Source organism: Bombina bombina, chromosome 5 (assembly GCF_027579735.1).
Source record: "Bombina bombina isolate aBomBom1 chromosome 5, aBomBom1.pri, whole genome shotgun sequence".
Classification (NCBI taxonomy): Eukaryota; Metazoa; Chordata; class Amphibia; order Anura; family Bombinatoridae; genus Bombina; species Bombina bombina.
Window position 1 is genome coordinate 826,314,971 of NC_069503.1, and position 20,805 is coordinate 826,335,775.

Sequence of the window (20,805 nt, forward strand, 5' to 3'; positions counted from 1 at the left end):
ACTAATAGGTAGATTTAAATAAAAAAATAATATATGAATAGTATGAAGTAGTAGTGCTCGGGACTAAGGTGTACTCCAGAATAAACACCTCAGAATAATAATACAAGTGGGTATAAGTGTCCCCGCACTGCCAAACAATGTATCAGAGGTATATATGCAAGTGTATCTCTTAAAGTGAAAATCACTATCATTTAATGTGAAATAAATCAGACCACATCAAACAAATGAAAGGTATATGAAATGCATAATACATCTGGGATGCAAATACACAGAAACAAAAAAAGAAAAATGAAACAACAGTAATACTGGGCGCCCCCAGTACACAAATATAAGGTGTAGACGTCAGTCCAGGTTTTTGTTTATGAGCCAGACCCTTTAAAATGATATGTTCAGTATTTCTACAACATGTGTCATAATGATAAATAGTAGCTGTGGGCTAAGATGTAAAGCCAGCAGGGTTATATGCAAGCAGTGCGTGATGCAAAAGCTCGTAGGGGATGTAATAACGCAGTTCATGCAGGAGGGTTGCCTTGTTAGAAGCGTAAGGTAAGCATAGATGTCAATGTCCACAGCATAGCAGAAATGTGCAAGGTGTAAGGGCTGAAACCAGCCTTAAGGACCAAAGTCCGCCAGTCAGCATGTAACAGCAGTATAAAGTTCCGCTCAATGAGCGATCTCACCCATCTTCCACGGGTATATGCACACGAGTGTCGATAATCCACCTCACCGGTACACTATGCCATCCAGTCAGTTCCAGTAAGTCGCTTCATTTACAGGTCAAAACCCAGTGTTATTTTGACCAGCTCGCTTACACCAGCTTACTCTGGCATCTGACGTCACACGAAAACTAAAGCTGTGTGTTTTTTCCACATAGGTTAAAAAACCTTAGCTTGTTGGCAAAACCTGAATTGGATTTCTCACCTGCAATCCTCTGCCACAGTCCACATCCAAACTGTGGAGGGAATTACCAGCCCATAAAATACAATTAAAGGGACATAAAACCTCACAAAAATTTGTTCATAATTCAGATAGAATATACAATTTTCAACAACTTTCTAATTTACTTCTATTATCAATTTGTCTTCATTTTCTTGTTATCCTTTGTAGAAAAGCAGGAAGGTAAGTTCAGGAGCGTGCACATGTCTGCAGCACTATATGGCAGTTTTTCAACAATTTTATACATTAGCATGAGCACTAAATAGCAGCACTATTTCCTGTCATGTAGTGCTCCAGACAGTGCACGCTACCTATATAGATATCTCTTAAACAAATAATAACATGAGAGCAAAAGTAATTTGATAATAGAAGTACATTTAATAGCACATTTCCAATACCACCAATAACATTGCAAAATGTATGGGGAAACATATTCTCCATTGTACACAATCACATTCGCTATGTCACATGATATACATTTACTTGTTTGGGTGCCTCAAAGAATAAACACTGTAGTTTATGCTTAAATACAAGTCCGTATTGCTATACTAATGTGGAGTAGGATACCTAGGTCTAATATATTTTTTATTTGTGCATTTGTTTTATCAGTTAGTATGTTTATATCAGGAGACATCTGTCCTTTATTTTATAAGTACACAGTTTGCTATATCTCTGCTATTATTGTTATGCATTAATAAACCACAATAATATTTCTTAGATTACAAAGAAAGATGCTGGTATTTATGAACTGATTCTGAAAGATGACAGAGGAAAGGACAAGAGTATGCTGAAGCTTGTAGATGCAGGTAAGCTTCACAAACTCCTAAACACATGTACTTCTGAAAGGAGTTCTTACAATGCTGTTGACACCATAAATATAGCGTGAAATATAGAATTGTGTCTGGCTAGGCATGTTGTAGTGTGCCCTTCTTCACCTATCTCTAGCCCAGGAATATAGACTTGTGTCTGGCTAGGCATGTTGTAGTGTGCCCTTCTTCACCTATCTCTAGCCCAGGAATATAGACTTGTGTCTGGCTAGGCATGTTGTAGTGTGCCCTTCTTCACCTATCTCTAACACAGAAATATAGACTTGTGGCTGGCTAGGCATGCGTAATGTGCCCTTCTTCACCTATCTCTAGCCCAGGAATATAGACTTGTGTCTGGCTAGGCATGCGTAATGTGCCCTTCTTCACCTATCTCTAGCCCAGGAATATAGACTTGTGGCTGGCTACGCATGTGTAATGTGCCCTTCTTCACCTATCTCTAGCCCAGGAATATAGACTTGTGGCTGGCTACGCATGTGTAATGTGCCCTTCTTCACCTATCTCTAGCCCAGGAATATAGACTTGTGTCTGGCTAGGCATGTTGTAGTGTGCCCTTCTTCACCTATCTCTAGCCCAGGAATATAGACTTGTGTCTGGCTAGGCATGTTGTAGTGTGCCCTTCTTCACCTATCTCTAGCCCAGGAATATAGACTTGTGGCTGGCTAGGCATGTTGTAGTGTGCCCTTCTTCACCTATCTCTAGCCCAGGAATATAGACTTGTGTCTGGATAGGCATGTTGTAATGTGCCCTTCTTCACCCATCTCTAACACAGAAATATAGAATTGTGTCTGGCTAGGCATGTTGTAGTGTGCCCTTCTTCACCTATCTCTAGCCCAGGAATATAGACTTGTGGCTGGCTAGGTATGTTGTAGTGTGCCCTTCTTCACCTATCTCTAGCCCAGGAATATAGACTTGTGGCTGGCTAGGCATGTTGTAGTGTGCCCTTCTTCACCTATCTCTAGCCCAGGAATATAGACTTGTGTCTGGCTAGGCATGTTGTAGTGTGCCCTTCTTCACCTATCTCTAGCCCAGGAATATAGACTTGTGGCTGGCTAGGCATGTTGTAGTGTGCCCTTCTTCACCTATCTCTAGCCCAGGAATATAGACTTGTGTCTGGATAGGCATGTTGTAATGTGCCCTTCTTCACCCATCTCTAACACAGAAATATAGAATTGTGTCTGGCTAGGCATGTGTAATGAGCCCTTCTTCACCTATCTCTAGCCCAGGAATATAGACTTGTGTCTGGATAGGCATGTTGTAATGTGCCCTTCTTCACCCATCTCTAACACAGAAATATAGAATTGTGGCTGGCTATGCATGTGTAATGAGCCCTTCTTCATCCATCACTACCCCAGAAATATAGAATTTTGGTTGGCACACGTAATGTGCCCTTCTTCACTTATCTCTAACACAGAAATATAGAATTGTGGTTGGCTAGGCACACGTAATGTGTCCCTTCTTCCCCCATTTCTAACACAGAAATATAGAATTGTGTCTGGCTAGGCACGCGTAATGTGCCATTTTTCACCTATCTCTAACACAGAAATATAGAATTGTGTCTGGATAGTCATGCGTAATGTGCCCTTCTTCACCAATCTCTAACACAGAAATATAGAATTGTGTCTGGCTAGGCATGTGTAATGTGCCCTTCTTCATCCTTTACTAACCCAGAAATATAGAATTGTGGTTGAATAGGCACATGTAATGTGCCCTTCTTCACTTATCTCTAACACAGAAATATAGAATTGTGGTTGGCTAGGCACACGTAATGTGTCCCTACTTCCCCCATCTCTAACACAGAAATATAGAATTGTGTCTGGCTAGGCACACGTAATGTGCCCTTCTTCACCTATCTCTAACCTAGAAATCTAGAATTATGGCTGGCTAGGCACACGTAATGTGCCATTTTTCACCTATCTCTAACACAGAAATATAGAATTGTGTCTGGCTAGGCATGCGTAACGTGCCCTTCTTCACCTATCTCTAACACAAAAATATAGAATTGTGTCTGGCTAGGCATGCTTAAAGTGCCCTTCTTCACCTATCTCTAACACAGAAATATAGAATTGTGTCTGGCTAGGCATGCGTAACGTGCCCTTCTTCACCTATCTCTAACACAAAAATATAGAATTGTGTCTGGCTAGGCATGCTTAAAGTGCCCTTCTTCACCTATCTCTAACACAGAAATATAGAATTGTGGCTGGCTATGCATGTGTAATGTGCCCTTCTTCACCCATCACTAAGCCAGAAATATAGAACTGTGGTTGGCTAGGCACACCTAATGTGTCTCTTCTTCCCCCATCTCTAACACAAAAATATAGAATTGTGTCTGGCTAGGCACACATAATTTGCCCTTCTTCACCTATCTCTAACCCAGAAAAAAAGAATTGTGGCTGACTAGGCACACGTAATGTGCCATTTTTTTTACCAATCTGTAACACAGAAATATAGAATTGTGTCTGGCTAGGCTTGCGTAATGTGCCCTTCTTCACCTATCTCTAACACAGAAATATAGAATTGTGTCTGGCTATGCATGGGTAATGTGCCCTTCTTCACCTATCTCTAACCCAGAAATATAGAATTGTGGCTGGCTAGGCACACGTTATGCGCCCTTCTCCACTTATTTCTAACACAGAAATATAGAATTGTGGTTGACTAGGCACATATAATGGGACATATTTAACAATGTGCGAGCGACATTATACAAAGTAGTGTATCATGTCCACTGCACATCGCTGCCCATCTTGTGAACTGCTGGTGCAATGCCGCCCCCTGCAAATTTGTGACCGCTAGCAGGGGGTGTCAATCAACCCGATCGTATTCAATCCGGTTGATTTCTTTCCGCAGCCTCAGAGCAGGCGGACAAGTTATGAAGGCTCGCCGGAAACAAGGGGCCTCAAGCTCCATACGGAAGCTTGATAAATATGCCCCAATGTGTCCATTCTTCACCCATCAATTACACAGAAATATAGAATTGTGTTTGGCTAGGCACGCGTAATGTGCCCTTCTTCATCTATCTCTAACCCAGAAATATAGAATTGTGGCTGGCTAGGCATACATAATGTGCCATTTTTCACCCATCTCTAACACAGCAATTTTGAATTGTGGCTGGCTAGGCATGCATATTGTTCCCCTCTTCACCTATCTCTAGCCCAAAAATATAGAATTGTTGCTGACTAGGCATGTTGTAATGTGCCCTTCTGCCCCTATCTCTAACACATAAATATAGAATTGTGGCTGGCTAGGCATGTTGTAATGTGCCCTTCTGCCCCTATCTCTAACACATAAATATAGAATTGTGGCTGGCTAGGCATGTTGTAATGTGCCCTTCTGCCCCTATCTCTAACACATAAATATAGAATTGTGGCTGGCTAGGCATGAATAATGTGTAGGGTGACCATATTGTCACTTTAAAAAGGGACACATATGAAAAATACATATGTATTTTACATATGTGTCCCTTTTTAAAGCTGCAATATGGTCAGCCTAGTAATGTGCCCTTTTTCACCCATCTCTAACACAAAAATATAGAAATGTAGCTGGCTAGGCACTTGTAATGTGCCCTTCTTCACTTATCTTTAACAGAGAAATATAGAATTGTGGCTGGTTAGGCATGCGTAATGTGCCCTTCTTCACCTATCTCTAAGCCAGAAATATAGAATTGTGGTTGGCTAAGCATGCGTAATGTGCCCTTCTTCGCCAATCTCTAAGCCAGACTGTTCACTCTCATATCTTTAAAACAAACAATACACTACACAGTCTTTAAATCTTAGGCCTTTCAAGATGACATTGACTTTGTTGACAAAATGTTAATTTATTGTTAACAGCAGCAATGAACAGAGATGTATGAAACTGTCATGCACCAGCTTATACTCTTATTGCTCTGTTAGAAAGTATTTTGATAAATATTTAAGTAGTTTATTCTATTATGTGTTTAAAGACATTTAATACAACAAGCACAAATCTCATACCTCTAATAATTAGTATTTCTAAGTGGTAATTATTATATTTACTGCTCTGAAATAATCTATATTATGATATAGGGTTCAAATATAGAATCTTGTTATATGAATAGTGTAAACAGAATAACAATGATCTACCCATTTTTTCCCCACAGGATTTGATGATCTTATGAATGCAGTGTGCAAGATGATTGGTAAGACCTAGAAGCTTCATATTACATGCCCATTTGTTTTCACTGTGGGTTTATAATCCAATATATATATACACACATATATACAGTAGTTATGATGTTTACAGTATTTATATGTAACTGTGTAGAAGACAAATGCTATCATATTAAGGAATGGCAAATGAGCACTGGAAGTTAAAGAACTAGAATGTAAAATATTTCCTAGAAGTTCAAAGTAAAAGAAACAAACTTAAAAAATGATTTCATTGAAACAAATGTATCCCTCTGTTTTAGCGGAGTCGGCCACCCCAGTGAAAATTGTCAGCAATGAAGAAGGAATTAGATTGTATTCTTTTGTAAATTACTATGTAGATGATCTAAAAGTCAGCTGGTGTCACAAGTAAGTACCAAACACCTATATAATTAATCAGTCTGTACAATGGGGAAATCAGTCAGTTACATGTGGAGCCCTGGGCTTTTATACAATATTCATAGGGGTTTAAAGAGCCTTTCAGAGCCAGTTGATTTATGATCAGCCATAAATAATGATTAGGTTAAATAGCTAGATATACAGTGCCCTCCACTAATATTGGCATCGTTGGTAAATATGAGCAAAGAAGGCTGTGAAAAATTATATTTATTGTTTAACCCTTTGTTCAAAAAATACACAAAAATACTCTGCTCTCATGACTTTTACAAAGGGTTAAACAAAAGATAGTTTTTCACATCCTTCTTTGCTCATATTTACCAATTGTGGCAATATTAGTGGAGGGCGCTGTATGTAATGTATGACAGTTTTTTGTATAGTGTGCAACCTGTTTGAATCCAGGAATAGATTGTTTTAAACAAAGAGAACCCATTCAGCACAATAGCATGCTGAACCTTACATTAGCATACTAACCCATATGATAGCATATTGAGCCCAATGTTAGCAAACCAAGCCATATATTAGCATATGGAGCCTCAGATTAGCATATTAAGCCATGTGCTAGCACATTAAGACTCATATTAGCATACTACCCCACAGTTTGAAAGGATTCTTATCTTTATTTTACATCAGCAGGGTACAGAAAAAAATCATGCAACGTTTCAAGACAAGCTCTTAATCAATTTTTTTGTACCCTGCTGATGTAAAATAAAGACAAGAATCCTTTCAAACTGTGCTGTGGACCTGAATATGTACTTCATTATGTTTGGGATATTGGCAGATGCCCTGTCTACACCGGCACTTTAACACATGTATTCTTTTCTTTTACATTTTTTTTCAGTGATTCAAAGATTAAGTACACAGACAGAGTAAAGACTGGAGTCACCGGAGAGATGATTTGGCTGCAGATAAATGAGCCAACACCAAATGACAAAGGAAAATATGTTATGGAGCTCTTTGATGGAAAAACTACACATACTAGAGATGTTGATCTTTCTGGACAAGGTAGAATAGTGAATATTTCCCAAAATACTATTTGTTTAACTCATATGTATTAAGAAATACAGTAACTGCCTGAATGTTTTTTATCTCTTTATTTATCAATCCTCAAGTGGAATTACAAAAGAGAAGTAATACCATACACAACGCAATATCAGCATGGGTACAAGAAAGATGACTATGTAGATGCCATCTCAAAAGCATATTATGGTTTAGTTCCCAATTGAGAATTTATTTTTCATTTTAAATTCTAACTAGAAACTAAAAATCTAACAAATTAACAAAAATAAGGGCTAAAAACTAACTGAGAAAATAAATCAACAAAAACTCAGTAGTTGAAACAAAAGTCTACTCGTACTCACCAAGTGACTCTTACATTCCTGTTTTAATAATACATCTGAAAAATAAGATCATGGCATCTTCTATGCTAATAATAATTGGTTGCAGATCATTTTAATAATACGATTTCTCTTTCCAATACTCATTACATTTTTTTTTTTCCCAGCTTTTGATGAGGCTTTTGCTGAATTCCAGAGGCTCAAGTAAGTTTTTAATTGGGACTAAGATCATAAGGTATTGTAAACATTAGGGGGGCAGAGGGGGAGGGCATATTTTTTAGCACTAAGACCAATAAAGAGTTAATGGTATCGGTGTACCCACAATGTTATGTCCCCATTTATTGATCACCTATCAACTCTCCAGTATTTTACTGACCCCGTACAAAATCCCATTGGGTGAGAACAGTATTGACCTCTTTTAGAAGTGTAAATTCCCACTAGTCTGTTATTCCTGATTAGTAAATTTTCCTTGTCTGGTTCACTATAGTCTTGTATAATTTATATATATATATATATATATATATATATATATATATATATATATATATATATATATATATATATATATATATATATATATATATATACAGTATATATATATATATATATATATATATATATATATACCTGTATATATATGTGTGTGTGTGTGTTCAATGGCAAAAATGTTCATTACAGAGTTTAAGTTCCCAGTCAAACATTAAAAAGCTAGGACGTTCCAATTTACATTTCCATAACAAAAATATATTATATCTTGAAATACTGATTTTGCTGAGATTTTAACATTTTTGTATCTTTATTTCAATAACAGGCAAGCCGCCATAGCAGAAAAGAGTAAGTTAGATATCTCAGTTCTACATTTTACGTTTGCAGTTGATCTTGTTCAAATGTGTGTGATGTGATAACATTAATTGCAGTGTCTCAACACCAAGCTGCATTCAATAACTGTATTCCTGGGAAAAGTTTTTCAGTGCATATTTTTAAAGGAAAAATATGTTTTTGTTATATATTTAGTCTACATATTTTTAGAATTAAACCCATCAATATACTTCATTAAGATGTGCTATTTTGTAAACAGCACACATTCCTAATATTAGGTTAAAAATTATTATTGACAACACTGGGTACACTAATCTAGATTTACAAAACAACCTTACAGTGTTTAAAATGACAAAAGATACATAGACTTGCAATAAATATACTAGCTGAGTGTGAAAATCAGAATATAGTAGCACATTGTTTACAGCAATTGTTTTTCAATGGCCAAACTCCCCCCCATTTTGTCATTTTGTTAGAAAAACTTCCAATGTTTTGCAGTTCCTTATTTTATCTTCATTACTGAAGCCAATTAGAAATAGATCTATAGCAGGGTTAGGCTTGTAAAGTCTGCAGTGTGCACTTCCAATTATCATAGTTAAAGGGCCACTAAACCCAAAATCTTTCTTTCATGATTCAGATAGAGAATACAAATTTAAACAACATTACAATTTACTTCTATTATTTATTTTGCTTCATTCTTTAGATATCCTTAGTTGAAGAAAAAGCAATGCACATGGGTGAGCCAATCACACGAGGCTTCTATGTGCAGCAACCAATCAGCAGCTACTGAGCATATCTAGATATGCTTTTCAGCAAAGAATATCAAGAGAATAAAACAAATTAGATAATAGAAGTAAATTAGAAAGATGTTTAAAATTGCATTTTCTTTCTAAATCATGAAAGAAATAATTTGGGTTTCATGTCCCTTTAAATTAAGTGGAGTGGAATAAAACTTATAAAAGTGTGTTGCTAAGGGTTTTTCACTATTCATTATTAAACAGTTTATATTTTAGGGGTCCATTTAAGAAGGGCCGGACAAACAGGGGCGGACATCTCTGCCTCTTTCCACCCGGCTTTGTGGCTAGAGGGCAGCAACATGCTGCCCACATTTGTGCAATGCCACCTCTTCCCGGAGAAGTCCAGGGGGTTTGATAAACGCCACTTTAGAGTTGGCGTAGCAGGTTATGAAGCAGCTTCTTAACTGTCGGATTGCAAGAGAAGAAGCTCCAAAACTTCATTTATAGGTTCTTAAATGGATCCCATAATCTCAAGGTGTTTCATAACTGTGTAGTCAGTGTTGTTTTGGTTTTTAGGTTATTAAATACTTAGAATCGTATTTTAATGGATTGCGCTGGTGATAATAATCCTTCTTTCTGTGTTTCAGATCGTGCCAGAGTAATAGGAGGTTTACCTGACGTTGTCACAATTCAGGAAGGAAAGGTAAACTAGAAAATTGAAATTAGAAAGTGCAAAAATATAGTTAATTTGAAACTTCTGCTAATTATAGATCCAAAAACACATTTCAATGAAAATTTAATTCATATCTATACAAACCAAAACTAGTACAAAAGTACACCACCCCTCTCTGTTCTCTTATATTTTTTTAGAAAATAAGCAAGACATCTGAAAAACTATTTATGGAATTGCTGGAGGGTAGATCTATGTCCTATAAATTGACAAACTTTATAATCACTTGGTTAACCTACATTTTTTTTACTTATAATTGATAATTGTTGTTGTAAATGTGGAAATTCATTAACATTTCAATATAAACTAAGCAATTCGTTTTGACTACATATTAACTCTCTTATACCTTTCACTTACACCATTTTATTCAATTAATATGATATTGTCTTTATTTCTACATGGCATATTATTGGTTTTGTTGCAATTATAAGGGTCCTTAAACATTAGTATCCACTAAAAGTAACTTTGAAGGTATTTCAGATGGTTGCAAAGATATTTCTTCCTTTGAAAGTATATACATAAGAATATAGCTCTCTTTGTATATAGGGTTATTGTCTGTTGATGTAGTTTCTACATTTTTGTACAAAATATTGAAATCCACCCTGAATATAGTCTACGTTAAGGGTGAAATCACAGGAAAGATGACAACTGCTTCACTAACCTGTTGTTCAAAACACATTCAGTAAGACTGTTAGATGAATTTAGAGTGATGTTATGTTTGAAGCACTGGAGGCTGCTGACAAGTACTGTAGTAAAGGAGGTAGTAAATAAACTCACTGGTCTGAAATAGTGTTGTATGCGTCATTGAGGTGACTAAATTAAGTGCCAGTATTACAGATCTGTCCTTGTGAACATCAACAGTGACAACAAGAAGTCCAGAAGTCAGGCAAGGCTTGAGATTGGGCAAAGACACAGGAAGAGCTGAGACATTGGCAAAGTCAGGAGGATGGAATGGATGATAGGGAGGCTATTATGGCCAATAGGTAGATTTTGATGGCAAGCGGGAACTGATGGTATAAGCCAGGCAGGTGTAATATGCAGTTAATTGCCCAGCTGGGATAAAATGCAGATACCAACCAGAAAGACACTATATGTAGGTAATGTCCAGTAGGATACAAGAGGCAGGTTCACTAGATAGGTTTATACCAGACAATTCAGGAAAAGAGAAAGAAAGACTCCAATGTTTCAGGTCTAAGAGATCAGCCAGTCATGAAGGAGATGCTTGCCTTCTATTAAAAACTTCAGTTGTATTTCAAGGAAATGCTTTGATTCTGTAAAGCTGTCAGAGCACTAAGAAGACTCCTCTACATAAACAAGTATTGTCCGTGAGTTAAGCATTTCCTGGGGTGATGATTATGTCAAATTGCAGAGTGTGGGACTATTAGGCTGAATATGACATAAATATTTTTTTTATTTTTTTATTTCCAATCATTTTATTTGGGGAAAACATTAGAATTTTATAATGCTATAAATAAAACACTTTTGAAGTTTTTTCTCTGTATTATAGCAAGCTTTGTTGTCTGTACATTGCGACAAGTTTTGTGTCTCCATATCAATAATTTAAAAGACACATTCTAATTATCAACATTCAGTGGATTTATAAATCAAGCCTAGAATTTAATAATTATTTTTGGAATTTTTTTTTTAGGCCCTTAATCTCACCTGTAATATTTGGGGTGACCCAGTCCCAGAGGTCACCTGGCTGAAGAATGAGAGAGAGCTGACCGGGGATGACCACTGTATCTTGAAGTTTGAGTCTGGGAAGTTCGCCAGCTTTAGCATTACCGCTGTCAGCACTGCTGACTCTGGAAAATACTGCATTCGGGCAAAGAACAAATACGGCACTGAGACTAATGATTTCACTGTAAGTGTGTTTATGCCAGAGGGTGTAGAGGCAGAAGAGGAGGCTCCCCCTGAGCCAAAGAAAAAATGATTGTAAAAAGGCAAAGGAATTAGGGAGGTTAGAATGATGATGACGTGCTATACATGTGCGCATAAGGTTGACTTCACTCCTTTAACCTACCTCACTGCTAGGCTGCATTCAGAATTCTACTGGGGCAACCGAGCAGGTGAAACTCCTTCAACCAAAGATAGTATAATACTAGTTTGTGATAAAATAGTATATAAATGTAACATATCCCTTATATTGAGTTATTGTTGCTTCTAGAAAATTTTAGTTAGTTGTTTTAGGTCACCAATAGACTAAGATATCATTTTAGCTTTACATCTAATTAGATTTATATATTTCACACATCAGATAAGAAAGTAACATAAGATGCATTAACAGATTATTTTAACTCGTTTTAAAGAGTTTTTGTAAATTAATTAAGCCTTTTATAGATAATGAGAAGGCACTGAATATTTATTTATGTATTGTTTCACAAAAGTAACAGGGATAAAACGTGTAATATTTGCTTACTAGTTAAGTATATTATACTTAGTGTAAAATGTAGCCAACCCCCTTCTGTTAGATGTTATAATATGACAGGTTTAGCTATCAATAGCAATGTGCGTAATTATAAAAAAATGTTAGTAATGCTACAAATATCACTTCTCCTTTGTCATCGAGCAAAAAGCAAACCAATAAACCTTTCCTTGCAATGACCTTTTACTAAAAAAGGAAACACAGTTCTGTACTGTGTAATAACTTTGGAATCAGCAAACCTTTTCACCAAAATTCAAATTACCTCAGATGCTGGAGAGTGAAAAAAAAACTATTTTGCACCACATTTTCTATAGAGCCCTAAAAATAATGGAAACCAATCTGTGTTTATAAAGGTTATGCCATAAGGCAAAAACTATTTTCTCCTATAAAACCTTTTCACAATATTTCTAAAGCTTTTAGTCCAATTTCTTTTAATTAGAGGAGGTCAAGATTAAAATATAAACTATATCATTTCCATGTTTTATGGATTTTCAGAGAGCAGCACACAACAATGTAAGTGATTTTGTCCTGGTTTCCATTGCTATTGTACATTGTGTAAACTGGTGGTGACAACAAATATCTCTATTAAAGTCTATGGAGATGTTTTATGTTGCCACCAATTTGCAACCAGTTTATGTATATTTCACAAGTGATTACTTGAAATGCTCATAATAGATACAAGAAGTTGAGGTAGGTAGAAGGACTGGAGATTGGTTAAGAAAATAAATGCTTTTACGGAACAGAACACAATGAGATACTTTCATGGGTCTGCATTTATGGAGCATCATTATACTGTACTGTAGCAGAACATAGTTTTGTAAACGCATACTGTAATATCACCATTGTGCTGTATGCCCTTCATTAGCGTTGATTTCCATTTATGTTAATTGTGAAATTCACTTCTGTACACATCTTCTCACTGTTCACTAATAAAAAAGCACATACTTTCGTCTCTACCTCCACCCTTGTTTCACTGTGTCTTGTTCTTTGATCACGTAATTTCACCTTCACATCACCACAGTTTAACAACTATCAAGTTTTCCTTCCTTTCTTAAACTTGTAATCCACCATATTCTGTTTATCTTCAGTTACGTTTAATTTCCATCACAAATACTCACAGATTGTACAGAAGCATAAAACCAATTCAATGTTTCAACACTAAAATTCAGTCTTTATCTTTGTGCATCACATCTATATTAGCAAATGTATATTAACTATTAATCCGTTCACTGCTGGGAATGCTTACTGTTTAAAGAGGTAAGTGGCACTGGGCACATACGTTTATTAATAACACACCAAATAATATTGTTTATGCTGTTGAAGAGTTGTCTGCAATATGGATATTTGTCTTCCTTCACCAGTAAATGCTGGTGTAAAAGATATCACTTTTATTTCAGTCTAAGAAAAGAAAGGTAGAACAAGTCAATGTGCAACCAGAATGCAAGCTGACCCATTCAGCCCCTCCCCTTCTATCTATCTATATATTTTATATAAATACATTTTCCATAATCTATCTATTCATCAATCCATCTATATATATATATATATATATATATATATATATACACGCACAGTATTTCATTATCAACAGTACCTAGCTATCTATCTATATATACATATATATTTCATTATCTACCTAGCTATATATATATATATATATATATATATATATATATATATATATATATATATGCAGCAAAAAGAAAATGCACTCAACGGGTCTTGCTAAAAGTTTTAATTACAAATTACTTGCTCTTTTATCAAGACCCGTTGAGTGCATTTTCTTTTTGCTGCATATGATTATCCTTAAATGCACCAAGGACCTTTGGAAACTACGTGAGTGCTGTACCCTGGTTGGATATATATATATATATATAAATTTATATATAAACATCTCCAAGAACAGCACTCTCCGTTAATCAATTCTTTTATTTAGTTAACGTTTTTGGGGTCTCCCCGGTCCTCAGACTAGGCAGTACCTGTCTAGTCTGAGGACGGGGGAGACCCTGAAAACCTTAACTAAATAAAATAATTAATTAAGGGAGAGTGCTGTTCTTGGAAATGTTTGTGGATGAACTATTTTGAACCGCACCCCGGCAGCTGCATTATGTATAGGAAGTGAGTGCCGGATCCCACAATGGAACATATATATATATATATATATATATATATCCTTTTGATAAAGCCATTAAGGCAAAACATGTCAAGGGCGGGTGGAAGTTTGTTGGGGCTCCTTGATTTAAAAAAAAAACAGTTCTCTGACCGGAAAACCTCAAATAATATGGTAAATTAATGCCACACTGAGACGCTGAACCAAACTTACTTGTTAAAATCTTTAACTGCTCTGCCGAGAACGCTAACAGCTCTAGTATCTAGCAGCGTGTCGGGAGGGACACTATTAAACCTCAGACATGGCTGTTGAATAACATAACTTATTATTGCCTAGAATTTAATGGTCTCTAGTGTGGTATAATTCCGATTATCCTAATTCTTTGACGGTATAATCTAGATTTTATTAAAGACACAGAGACGAGTATTTTTGCATTATCTTTCTTTACTACTCAAATGCAGCCTTTTAAAGAACCATGACAATATAACATAAACAAAACATAGCATAAAAAGCTAAAAGAAGCTTGTTATAATGACCAGAAAAAACAGCCAATAAGAACAGAGAGGAGACTATAAATAGAGAACACATCTGTCAATCTTCCTCTTTCTTAAATGATGCTCAAAAGGAACAAGATATTAAGCATCATAATGAGTCCAAAAAGTCCAAAACAACAAAGGACAACGAATGATAGTTTTCTGCAGAGCTGATAGATGTTCCAGGAAATGTCGAGTTTGATTGAGGAAAAACTAGATCTCCAGGATTCAATTGATGGATGATGGAACTCCTGAGTTGAAGGGAAGAATCCAGAAGATATAAATGGATTGGACTTACATGGAAACTGTTGAGAGAAAAAATATATATAATAATATACAATAATAAAAGCAGGGTGGGAAAAAATCAAATTTTCTGAGGAGGGAAAATACTCGTCTCTGTGTCTTTAATAAAATCTAGATTATACCTTCAAAGAATTAGGATAATCGGAATTTTATTCCAAGACCAGAGACTCCTATTTTTGCAAGTTTAAAGCACATTAAGAAAATAAGTTAAGAGAGGCATGTTGAATGGGTCTGAAATAAAATTGCTTAAAAATGGAATCAGAAGACCAATCTGCCGCATTCAAAATTTGTTGTAGAGGGGCCGCTTTTAAAAAGGCTTTTGAGGCAGCAGAACCTCTAACGGAATGGGCAGTGAAATAAATATTAATTCCAGCTTCTTTCATGACCAATTTAACCCACCTAGCAATAGAAGTAGAAGTGATAGGAGCGTGAGGAGGAACAAAGGAGATTAGAAGTTGATTAAAAGTAGATTTTCTAAAAATTAAAGTTCTAGATTCGTACGACTTTAGGCTTTCAACTACACAGAGAGAGGGTTCAGCAGGAAGGTAAGGATAAAAAATAGAGGTAGACAGAGTTTTAGTTCTGCGAGAAAGGAAAAAGGTGACACCTTCAGGAGAGAAACGTTTAGAGTTCCAATCTAAAGCTTTCACATCAGATACTTGTTTGAAAGAAATTAGACAAAGGAGAGTAGCAAGTTTAGCAGAAAGTTGTTTTAAGGATAGCAAACTATTATCAGGCCAAGATTTAAAAAGGGAGAAAATTAAATCCACATCCCAGAAAAATTCATGTTTAGGAACCGGGGGACATTTTAATCTTATGGCTTTGAGCACTCTACAAATCAAAGGATGTTTGCCGACATGGAGATTGTTAATTAAGTTGTGTCTAGCCGAAATAGCCGAACGATGAACATTAATGGTTCTGTAAGCAAGACCTGCATCGAAAAGATGAGACAGGTAGTTAATTATTTCGGCTAAATCAGAAGAAACGGGATCCAAGTCTTTCCGCAGGCACCAGCCAGACCATTTTGACCATGCAGCAAAATAACATCTGCGGGTACCTGGGGCCCAGGAATCCTGAATGAGGGACCTAGCTCCCTCTGAAAGGCCTCGGAGGGACCAGGGTCCCCTGAGATTGTCCAGGCTATCAGGAGAAGAGATCCTTGGAAAGCTAAACTGTGATAATCGCCCTCTGGACTGACCAGCAGGTGAGGAAGCGGGGGTAAAAGAATTGGGAGATTGATGGACATCTCCAGAAGGGAAGGGTACCAAGATTGGGTTGGCCAAAAGGGGGTCATCATAGTTAGGCATAAGAGATCCCTGCGGATAGTTGAAATTGTCCTCGGGATCAGGGAGAACGGAGGAAAAGCATAAGCTTTTTGAGGAGGCCACGGATGAAGAAAAGCATCTATGGCCGCTGCCTCCGGATCTGGGCGCCAACTGAAGTATGGGCGAATTTGATAATTGGTCCTGGACGCAAAAAGGTCCAAACAAAAGGGACCTCTGAGAGATTGAAGGGAAAGAAAAATGTTCCTGTCCAATCTCCAGTCGCTGGAATCTGTCAAATGACGAGATCCCCAGTCCGCAGCTGAGTTGGATTGTCCTGGAATATATTCTGCTTTGACAGAAATATTCCTGTCTAAACAAAGATGAATAAACTCTTTGGTTATATTGGACAAGTCTCTCGACTTGGTGCCTCCCAAACGATTGAGATACTGCACCGCCGAAATATTGTCCATACGCAGGAGGATAGAAACTGGAGAAGAAAATTTGGCAAAACTTTTGACTGCAAACGAGCCAGCCAATAATTCCAAACAATTGATGTGGAAATGTTTCTCCTCCAATGTCCATTTGCCACCTGTGATGGAAGGACCGCACCGCGCACCCCAGCCTGAAAGACTGGCGTTGGATTCTATAACAAAATCGGGAGTCCTGCCAAAAATGGCCATCCCATTCCAGGCTTCCAAATGAGAAAGCCACCAGGAAAGTTCTTTGGCTTCTGCAGACAAAGGAATCAAGTGAGAATAAGAAAAACCTTTTCTCAAATGAAGAATTTTTAATCTCTGAAGTTCTCAGTAATGTAGAGCAGTGGGAAAATAGCCTGAATAGAGGATGATAGTAAACCTACTATTCTGGCTATAGTTCTGATAGGGACTGAATCTTTGGACAAGGTTTTGGAAATTTCTTTCTTGATGTTCTTCACCTTGTCTGGAGGAAGACTCAAAGTGGATAAAACTGTGTTGATTTGAAAACCTAAGAAAATTAAAGATCTTGTAGCATATAGGACCGATTTCTGCTTGTTCACAATAAAGCCTAACGATTCCAGTAAGGAAATTGTAGAAGCAAGATGATTCTGAAGAGAGAGAAAATCTTGGTCCATAATTAATATGTCGTCTAAATAAATTATCAAACGAACACCTCGAAGTCTCAACCAAGCCACTACAGGTTTGAGTAGCTTGGTGAAAATCCAAGGGGCGGAAGACAAACCGAAAGGAAGTCAAGAGAAGTTCCAAAATTGGTCTTCCCAATGGAATGTCAAAAATTTCCAATGTTCTTGAGCGATTGGAATGGTTAGATAGGCGTCTGTAAGGTCTAGACAAACTAACCAATCGTTGTCTCTTAAACATTCTCTTAGTAAGTGAATTCCCTCCATCTTGAAATGATGGTATACAACATAAGCATTTAAAGACTTTAGGTTTATGACTAGTCTGAACTGGTTGCTTAGGTAAATATTTTGGGGTTGAAAAACTGGAAGAATTGCTTTTTTGGAAAAGAGAGTTGAAGTGTCCTCCTGAGAAAAATGAATGGGATGAGGGAGACTGATTTGAATTGGGAGAGAAAATGAATTCTATGAGAATACCTGACACTGCCTGTAAGACCCAAGCATCCGAAGTAATTGCAGCCCAATTTTGGGCAAACAGGGCGAGTCTGCCACCATTTTTTCTGGGAAAAAAAGAAACAGGGGAAAGAAATAAATTTACCTGGAGCTTGTCTAGCTCTGGCTCTGCTCCTAAAACCTCTTTGAGTCCAGGGCCGTCCTCTTGTCAGGAAGAAGGTAGAGGCAGATGGGTCTGGATAACTTCTTTGAAATTGAGTTTGGAATTGGGAATGGTATTGGGATTGATGTGGGAAATAGTGAGACCTGGATAAATAAGCTTGGCGGCCGGGAAAGTGGCCTCTGCCTCTCCTGGCCCTGTCAGAAAAACTCTGGTTAGGGTAGAATATTTTCTTTACTGACGTTTTGACTTTGTTTAGATTGGAGAAGGTGTTTACATATTGATTCAAGTCCTTTAGATATGAATCTCCAAATAATAGCCCATTATTATCAGAAGCAGAGTTATTGGAGGAGAAATTTGAAATTTTTGGGTCAATTTTCCTTAAAATGTTACGTCATCTTTCGCAAGACATGGCACAGTTGGTGTTTCCTACAAAACAAAGTAATCTTTGGACCCACTCTCTGACTATATACGGGTCTAGAGGGCAGTTTTCTGCTACACCTTGTTCTGACAGTTCAAATAATTTGGTCAAAGGACCTATAGAATCTAAAAGCTTGTCCTGACAGATTTTCCAGGATCTGTCTACTCCTTTCTTTAATTTGTAACCGGGAGTGCCAATAAATTTTAGAATTTTGGGATCGACCTCAGGGGTTACAGAAGCATTTTTTGGTAAAAGGGGGCGAGGACATTCTGCTTTCATTTTATTAAGAATTTTTTTTTAGGGGTTTCCGGAGTTGGTAATCAATGAATTTGGCTAAATCAATGGGGGGACACCATTCTGCAGACCGGGGGTGGTGTAATTCGTCAGGCTTGAATCTAGGGTTGCCCAAATAGTCAGTAAAATCCTCATCGTCCTCAGTATAATCATTACGTTTTTTAGATTTCTTTTTCTGTTTTTTAGCTACTGGAGAGCCATCAGAATTTTCAGATTCATTAAAATTATCAGAGTTGATATCAGTATAATCTTCTCCATCTGAGACATCAGATTCTGAAGATGGATCTAAGTCATTATTTTTTGAATTAAATTTTAATTTTTTGCATACATAGGTATCCTCCATTTGAGTACCCTTGGGGTGCAGGGTTCTACTTACAGCAGTTTTGCTTCCAGTGCTGTGAGGAAAGTTAGGATCAGACAAAAGCTGACGTGATTTTGTAATAAGTTTTTTACTTGCTTTACAGGCAAGAGATGGGTTTTTCCTTTTTAAAGGTAATTTTTTTCTCTTTAACACCCATCAGTGAGGACATTTTATTAAATAGGTTATTCATTGAGGAATCTATCATAGATTGGACTGTTTGCAAAGTTAAAGGGGAAGTATCTGCAGGATTTTCAGACATTATTTTAAATTATGTTTGAAATATATTAATATCTGAATAATAAATAATAATTACTAAATATAATATAAGTAAAATTGCCTTATAAGTTAATTAACTAATTTGCAGGAGTACTTAAAAAACACTTATGCAATAAATTTCTCCTAGCACCTAAGAAAAAACGTTTGTGAGGAAAATATAGACTAAATAACTATAATAATTTAGGACTGTTTGACTAACAATAACCAGAAGATGGCAATATAGGCTTATTTATGTAATGTAGGAGGCAAGTAATTGTTCAGCAACACTGAGCGTAGCAACCGCAACAATGTTACCACACTCGGTAAGATGGAGACTGTCCTGAGGAGAATTGACAGGATGTCACGTGAGTGGGCGGGAAGAAGGCGGCCGGCCCACAAAATGGCGCGGGTAAGAGCGCACAGTGCAGGGAGGGAGAGGAGACAGACAAAACCGAGCAGGTTGAAAATACACACACTCTGCACATAAATTAACAGAAAAACGGCAGAAATGAAAACCGGAAAGTATGAAAACGGGGGGGGGGGGGGAGAAGGGAAAACAGAATAAAAACTGTTTGAAAATATATCAGAAAAAACGAGTGTTGATACAAATAATAATAAGGAAAAAACACACATGAAAACGAAAAAAGCAACTTATTAAAACAATAATAAAAAGGCTACAAAGGGATAACTTTTATTAAACCAAATATCTAAGTGAGAAATATTATATATATATTGCGCTACTTATCTGTAGTTTGAGCAGCAAAAGAAAGAGGAAGATTGACAGATGTGTTCTCTATTTATAGTCTCCTCTCTGTTCTTATTGGCTGTTTTTTCTGGTCATTATAACAAGCTTCTTTTAGCTTTTTATGTTATGTTTTGTTTATGTTATATTGTCATGGTTCTTTAAAAGGCTGCATTTGAGTAGTAAAGAAAGATAATGCAAAAATAGGAGTCTCTGGTCTTGTAATAAAATTCTGCTATCAGACTTTGATTTAATTGTTGCCTATAAACAGTGCAGTACTTTGAACTGAGTAGTTGTACTAGGTATTATACCTGCACTTAATAGCGGTGCGTCTCATAAAGCACTGTTGCTCAGTTCTCTATATCTAAACACTGCTGAAACTTTAATCTTAGTCTCTATAGCAGAAACTGCCCTTTGCCATACAAAG

At 36.8% G+C, this 20,805-nt stretch overlaps 1 protein-coding gene across 1 annotated transcript in view; it reads left to right on the top strand.

The window, feature by feature from the left end:
• Positions 1-13,329, top strand: part of MYOM1 (myomesin 1) — a 216,646-nt gene extending 203,317 nt beyond the window's left edge. The window contains exons 30-37 of the mRNA XM_053714953.1: positions 1,655-1,742; positions 5,878-5,916; positions 6,187-6,292; positions 7,161-7,324; positions 7,824-7,860; positions 8,468-8,490; positions 9,860-9,915; positions 11,591-13,329. Of these exons, the coding sequence (XP_053570928.1) occupies positions 1,655-1,742; positions 5,878-5,916; positions 6,187-6,292; positions 7,161-7,324; positions 7,824-7,860; positions 8,468-8,490; positions 9,860-9,915; positions 11,591-11,875 (798 nt within the window). The 3' untranslated portion in view covers positions 11,876-13,329. The remainder of the gene's footprint in view (positions 1-1,654; positions 1,743-5,877; positions 5,917-6,186; positions 6,293-7,160; positions 7,325-7,823; positions 7,861-8,467; positions 8,491-9,859; positions 9,916-11,590) is intronic.
• The last annotated feature ends 7,476 nt before the right edge of the window (positions 13,330-20,805 follow it).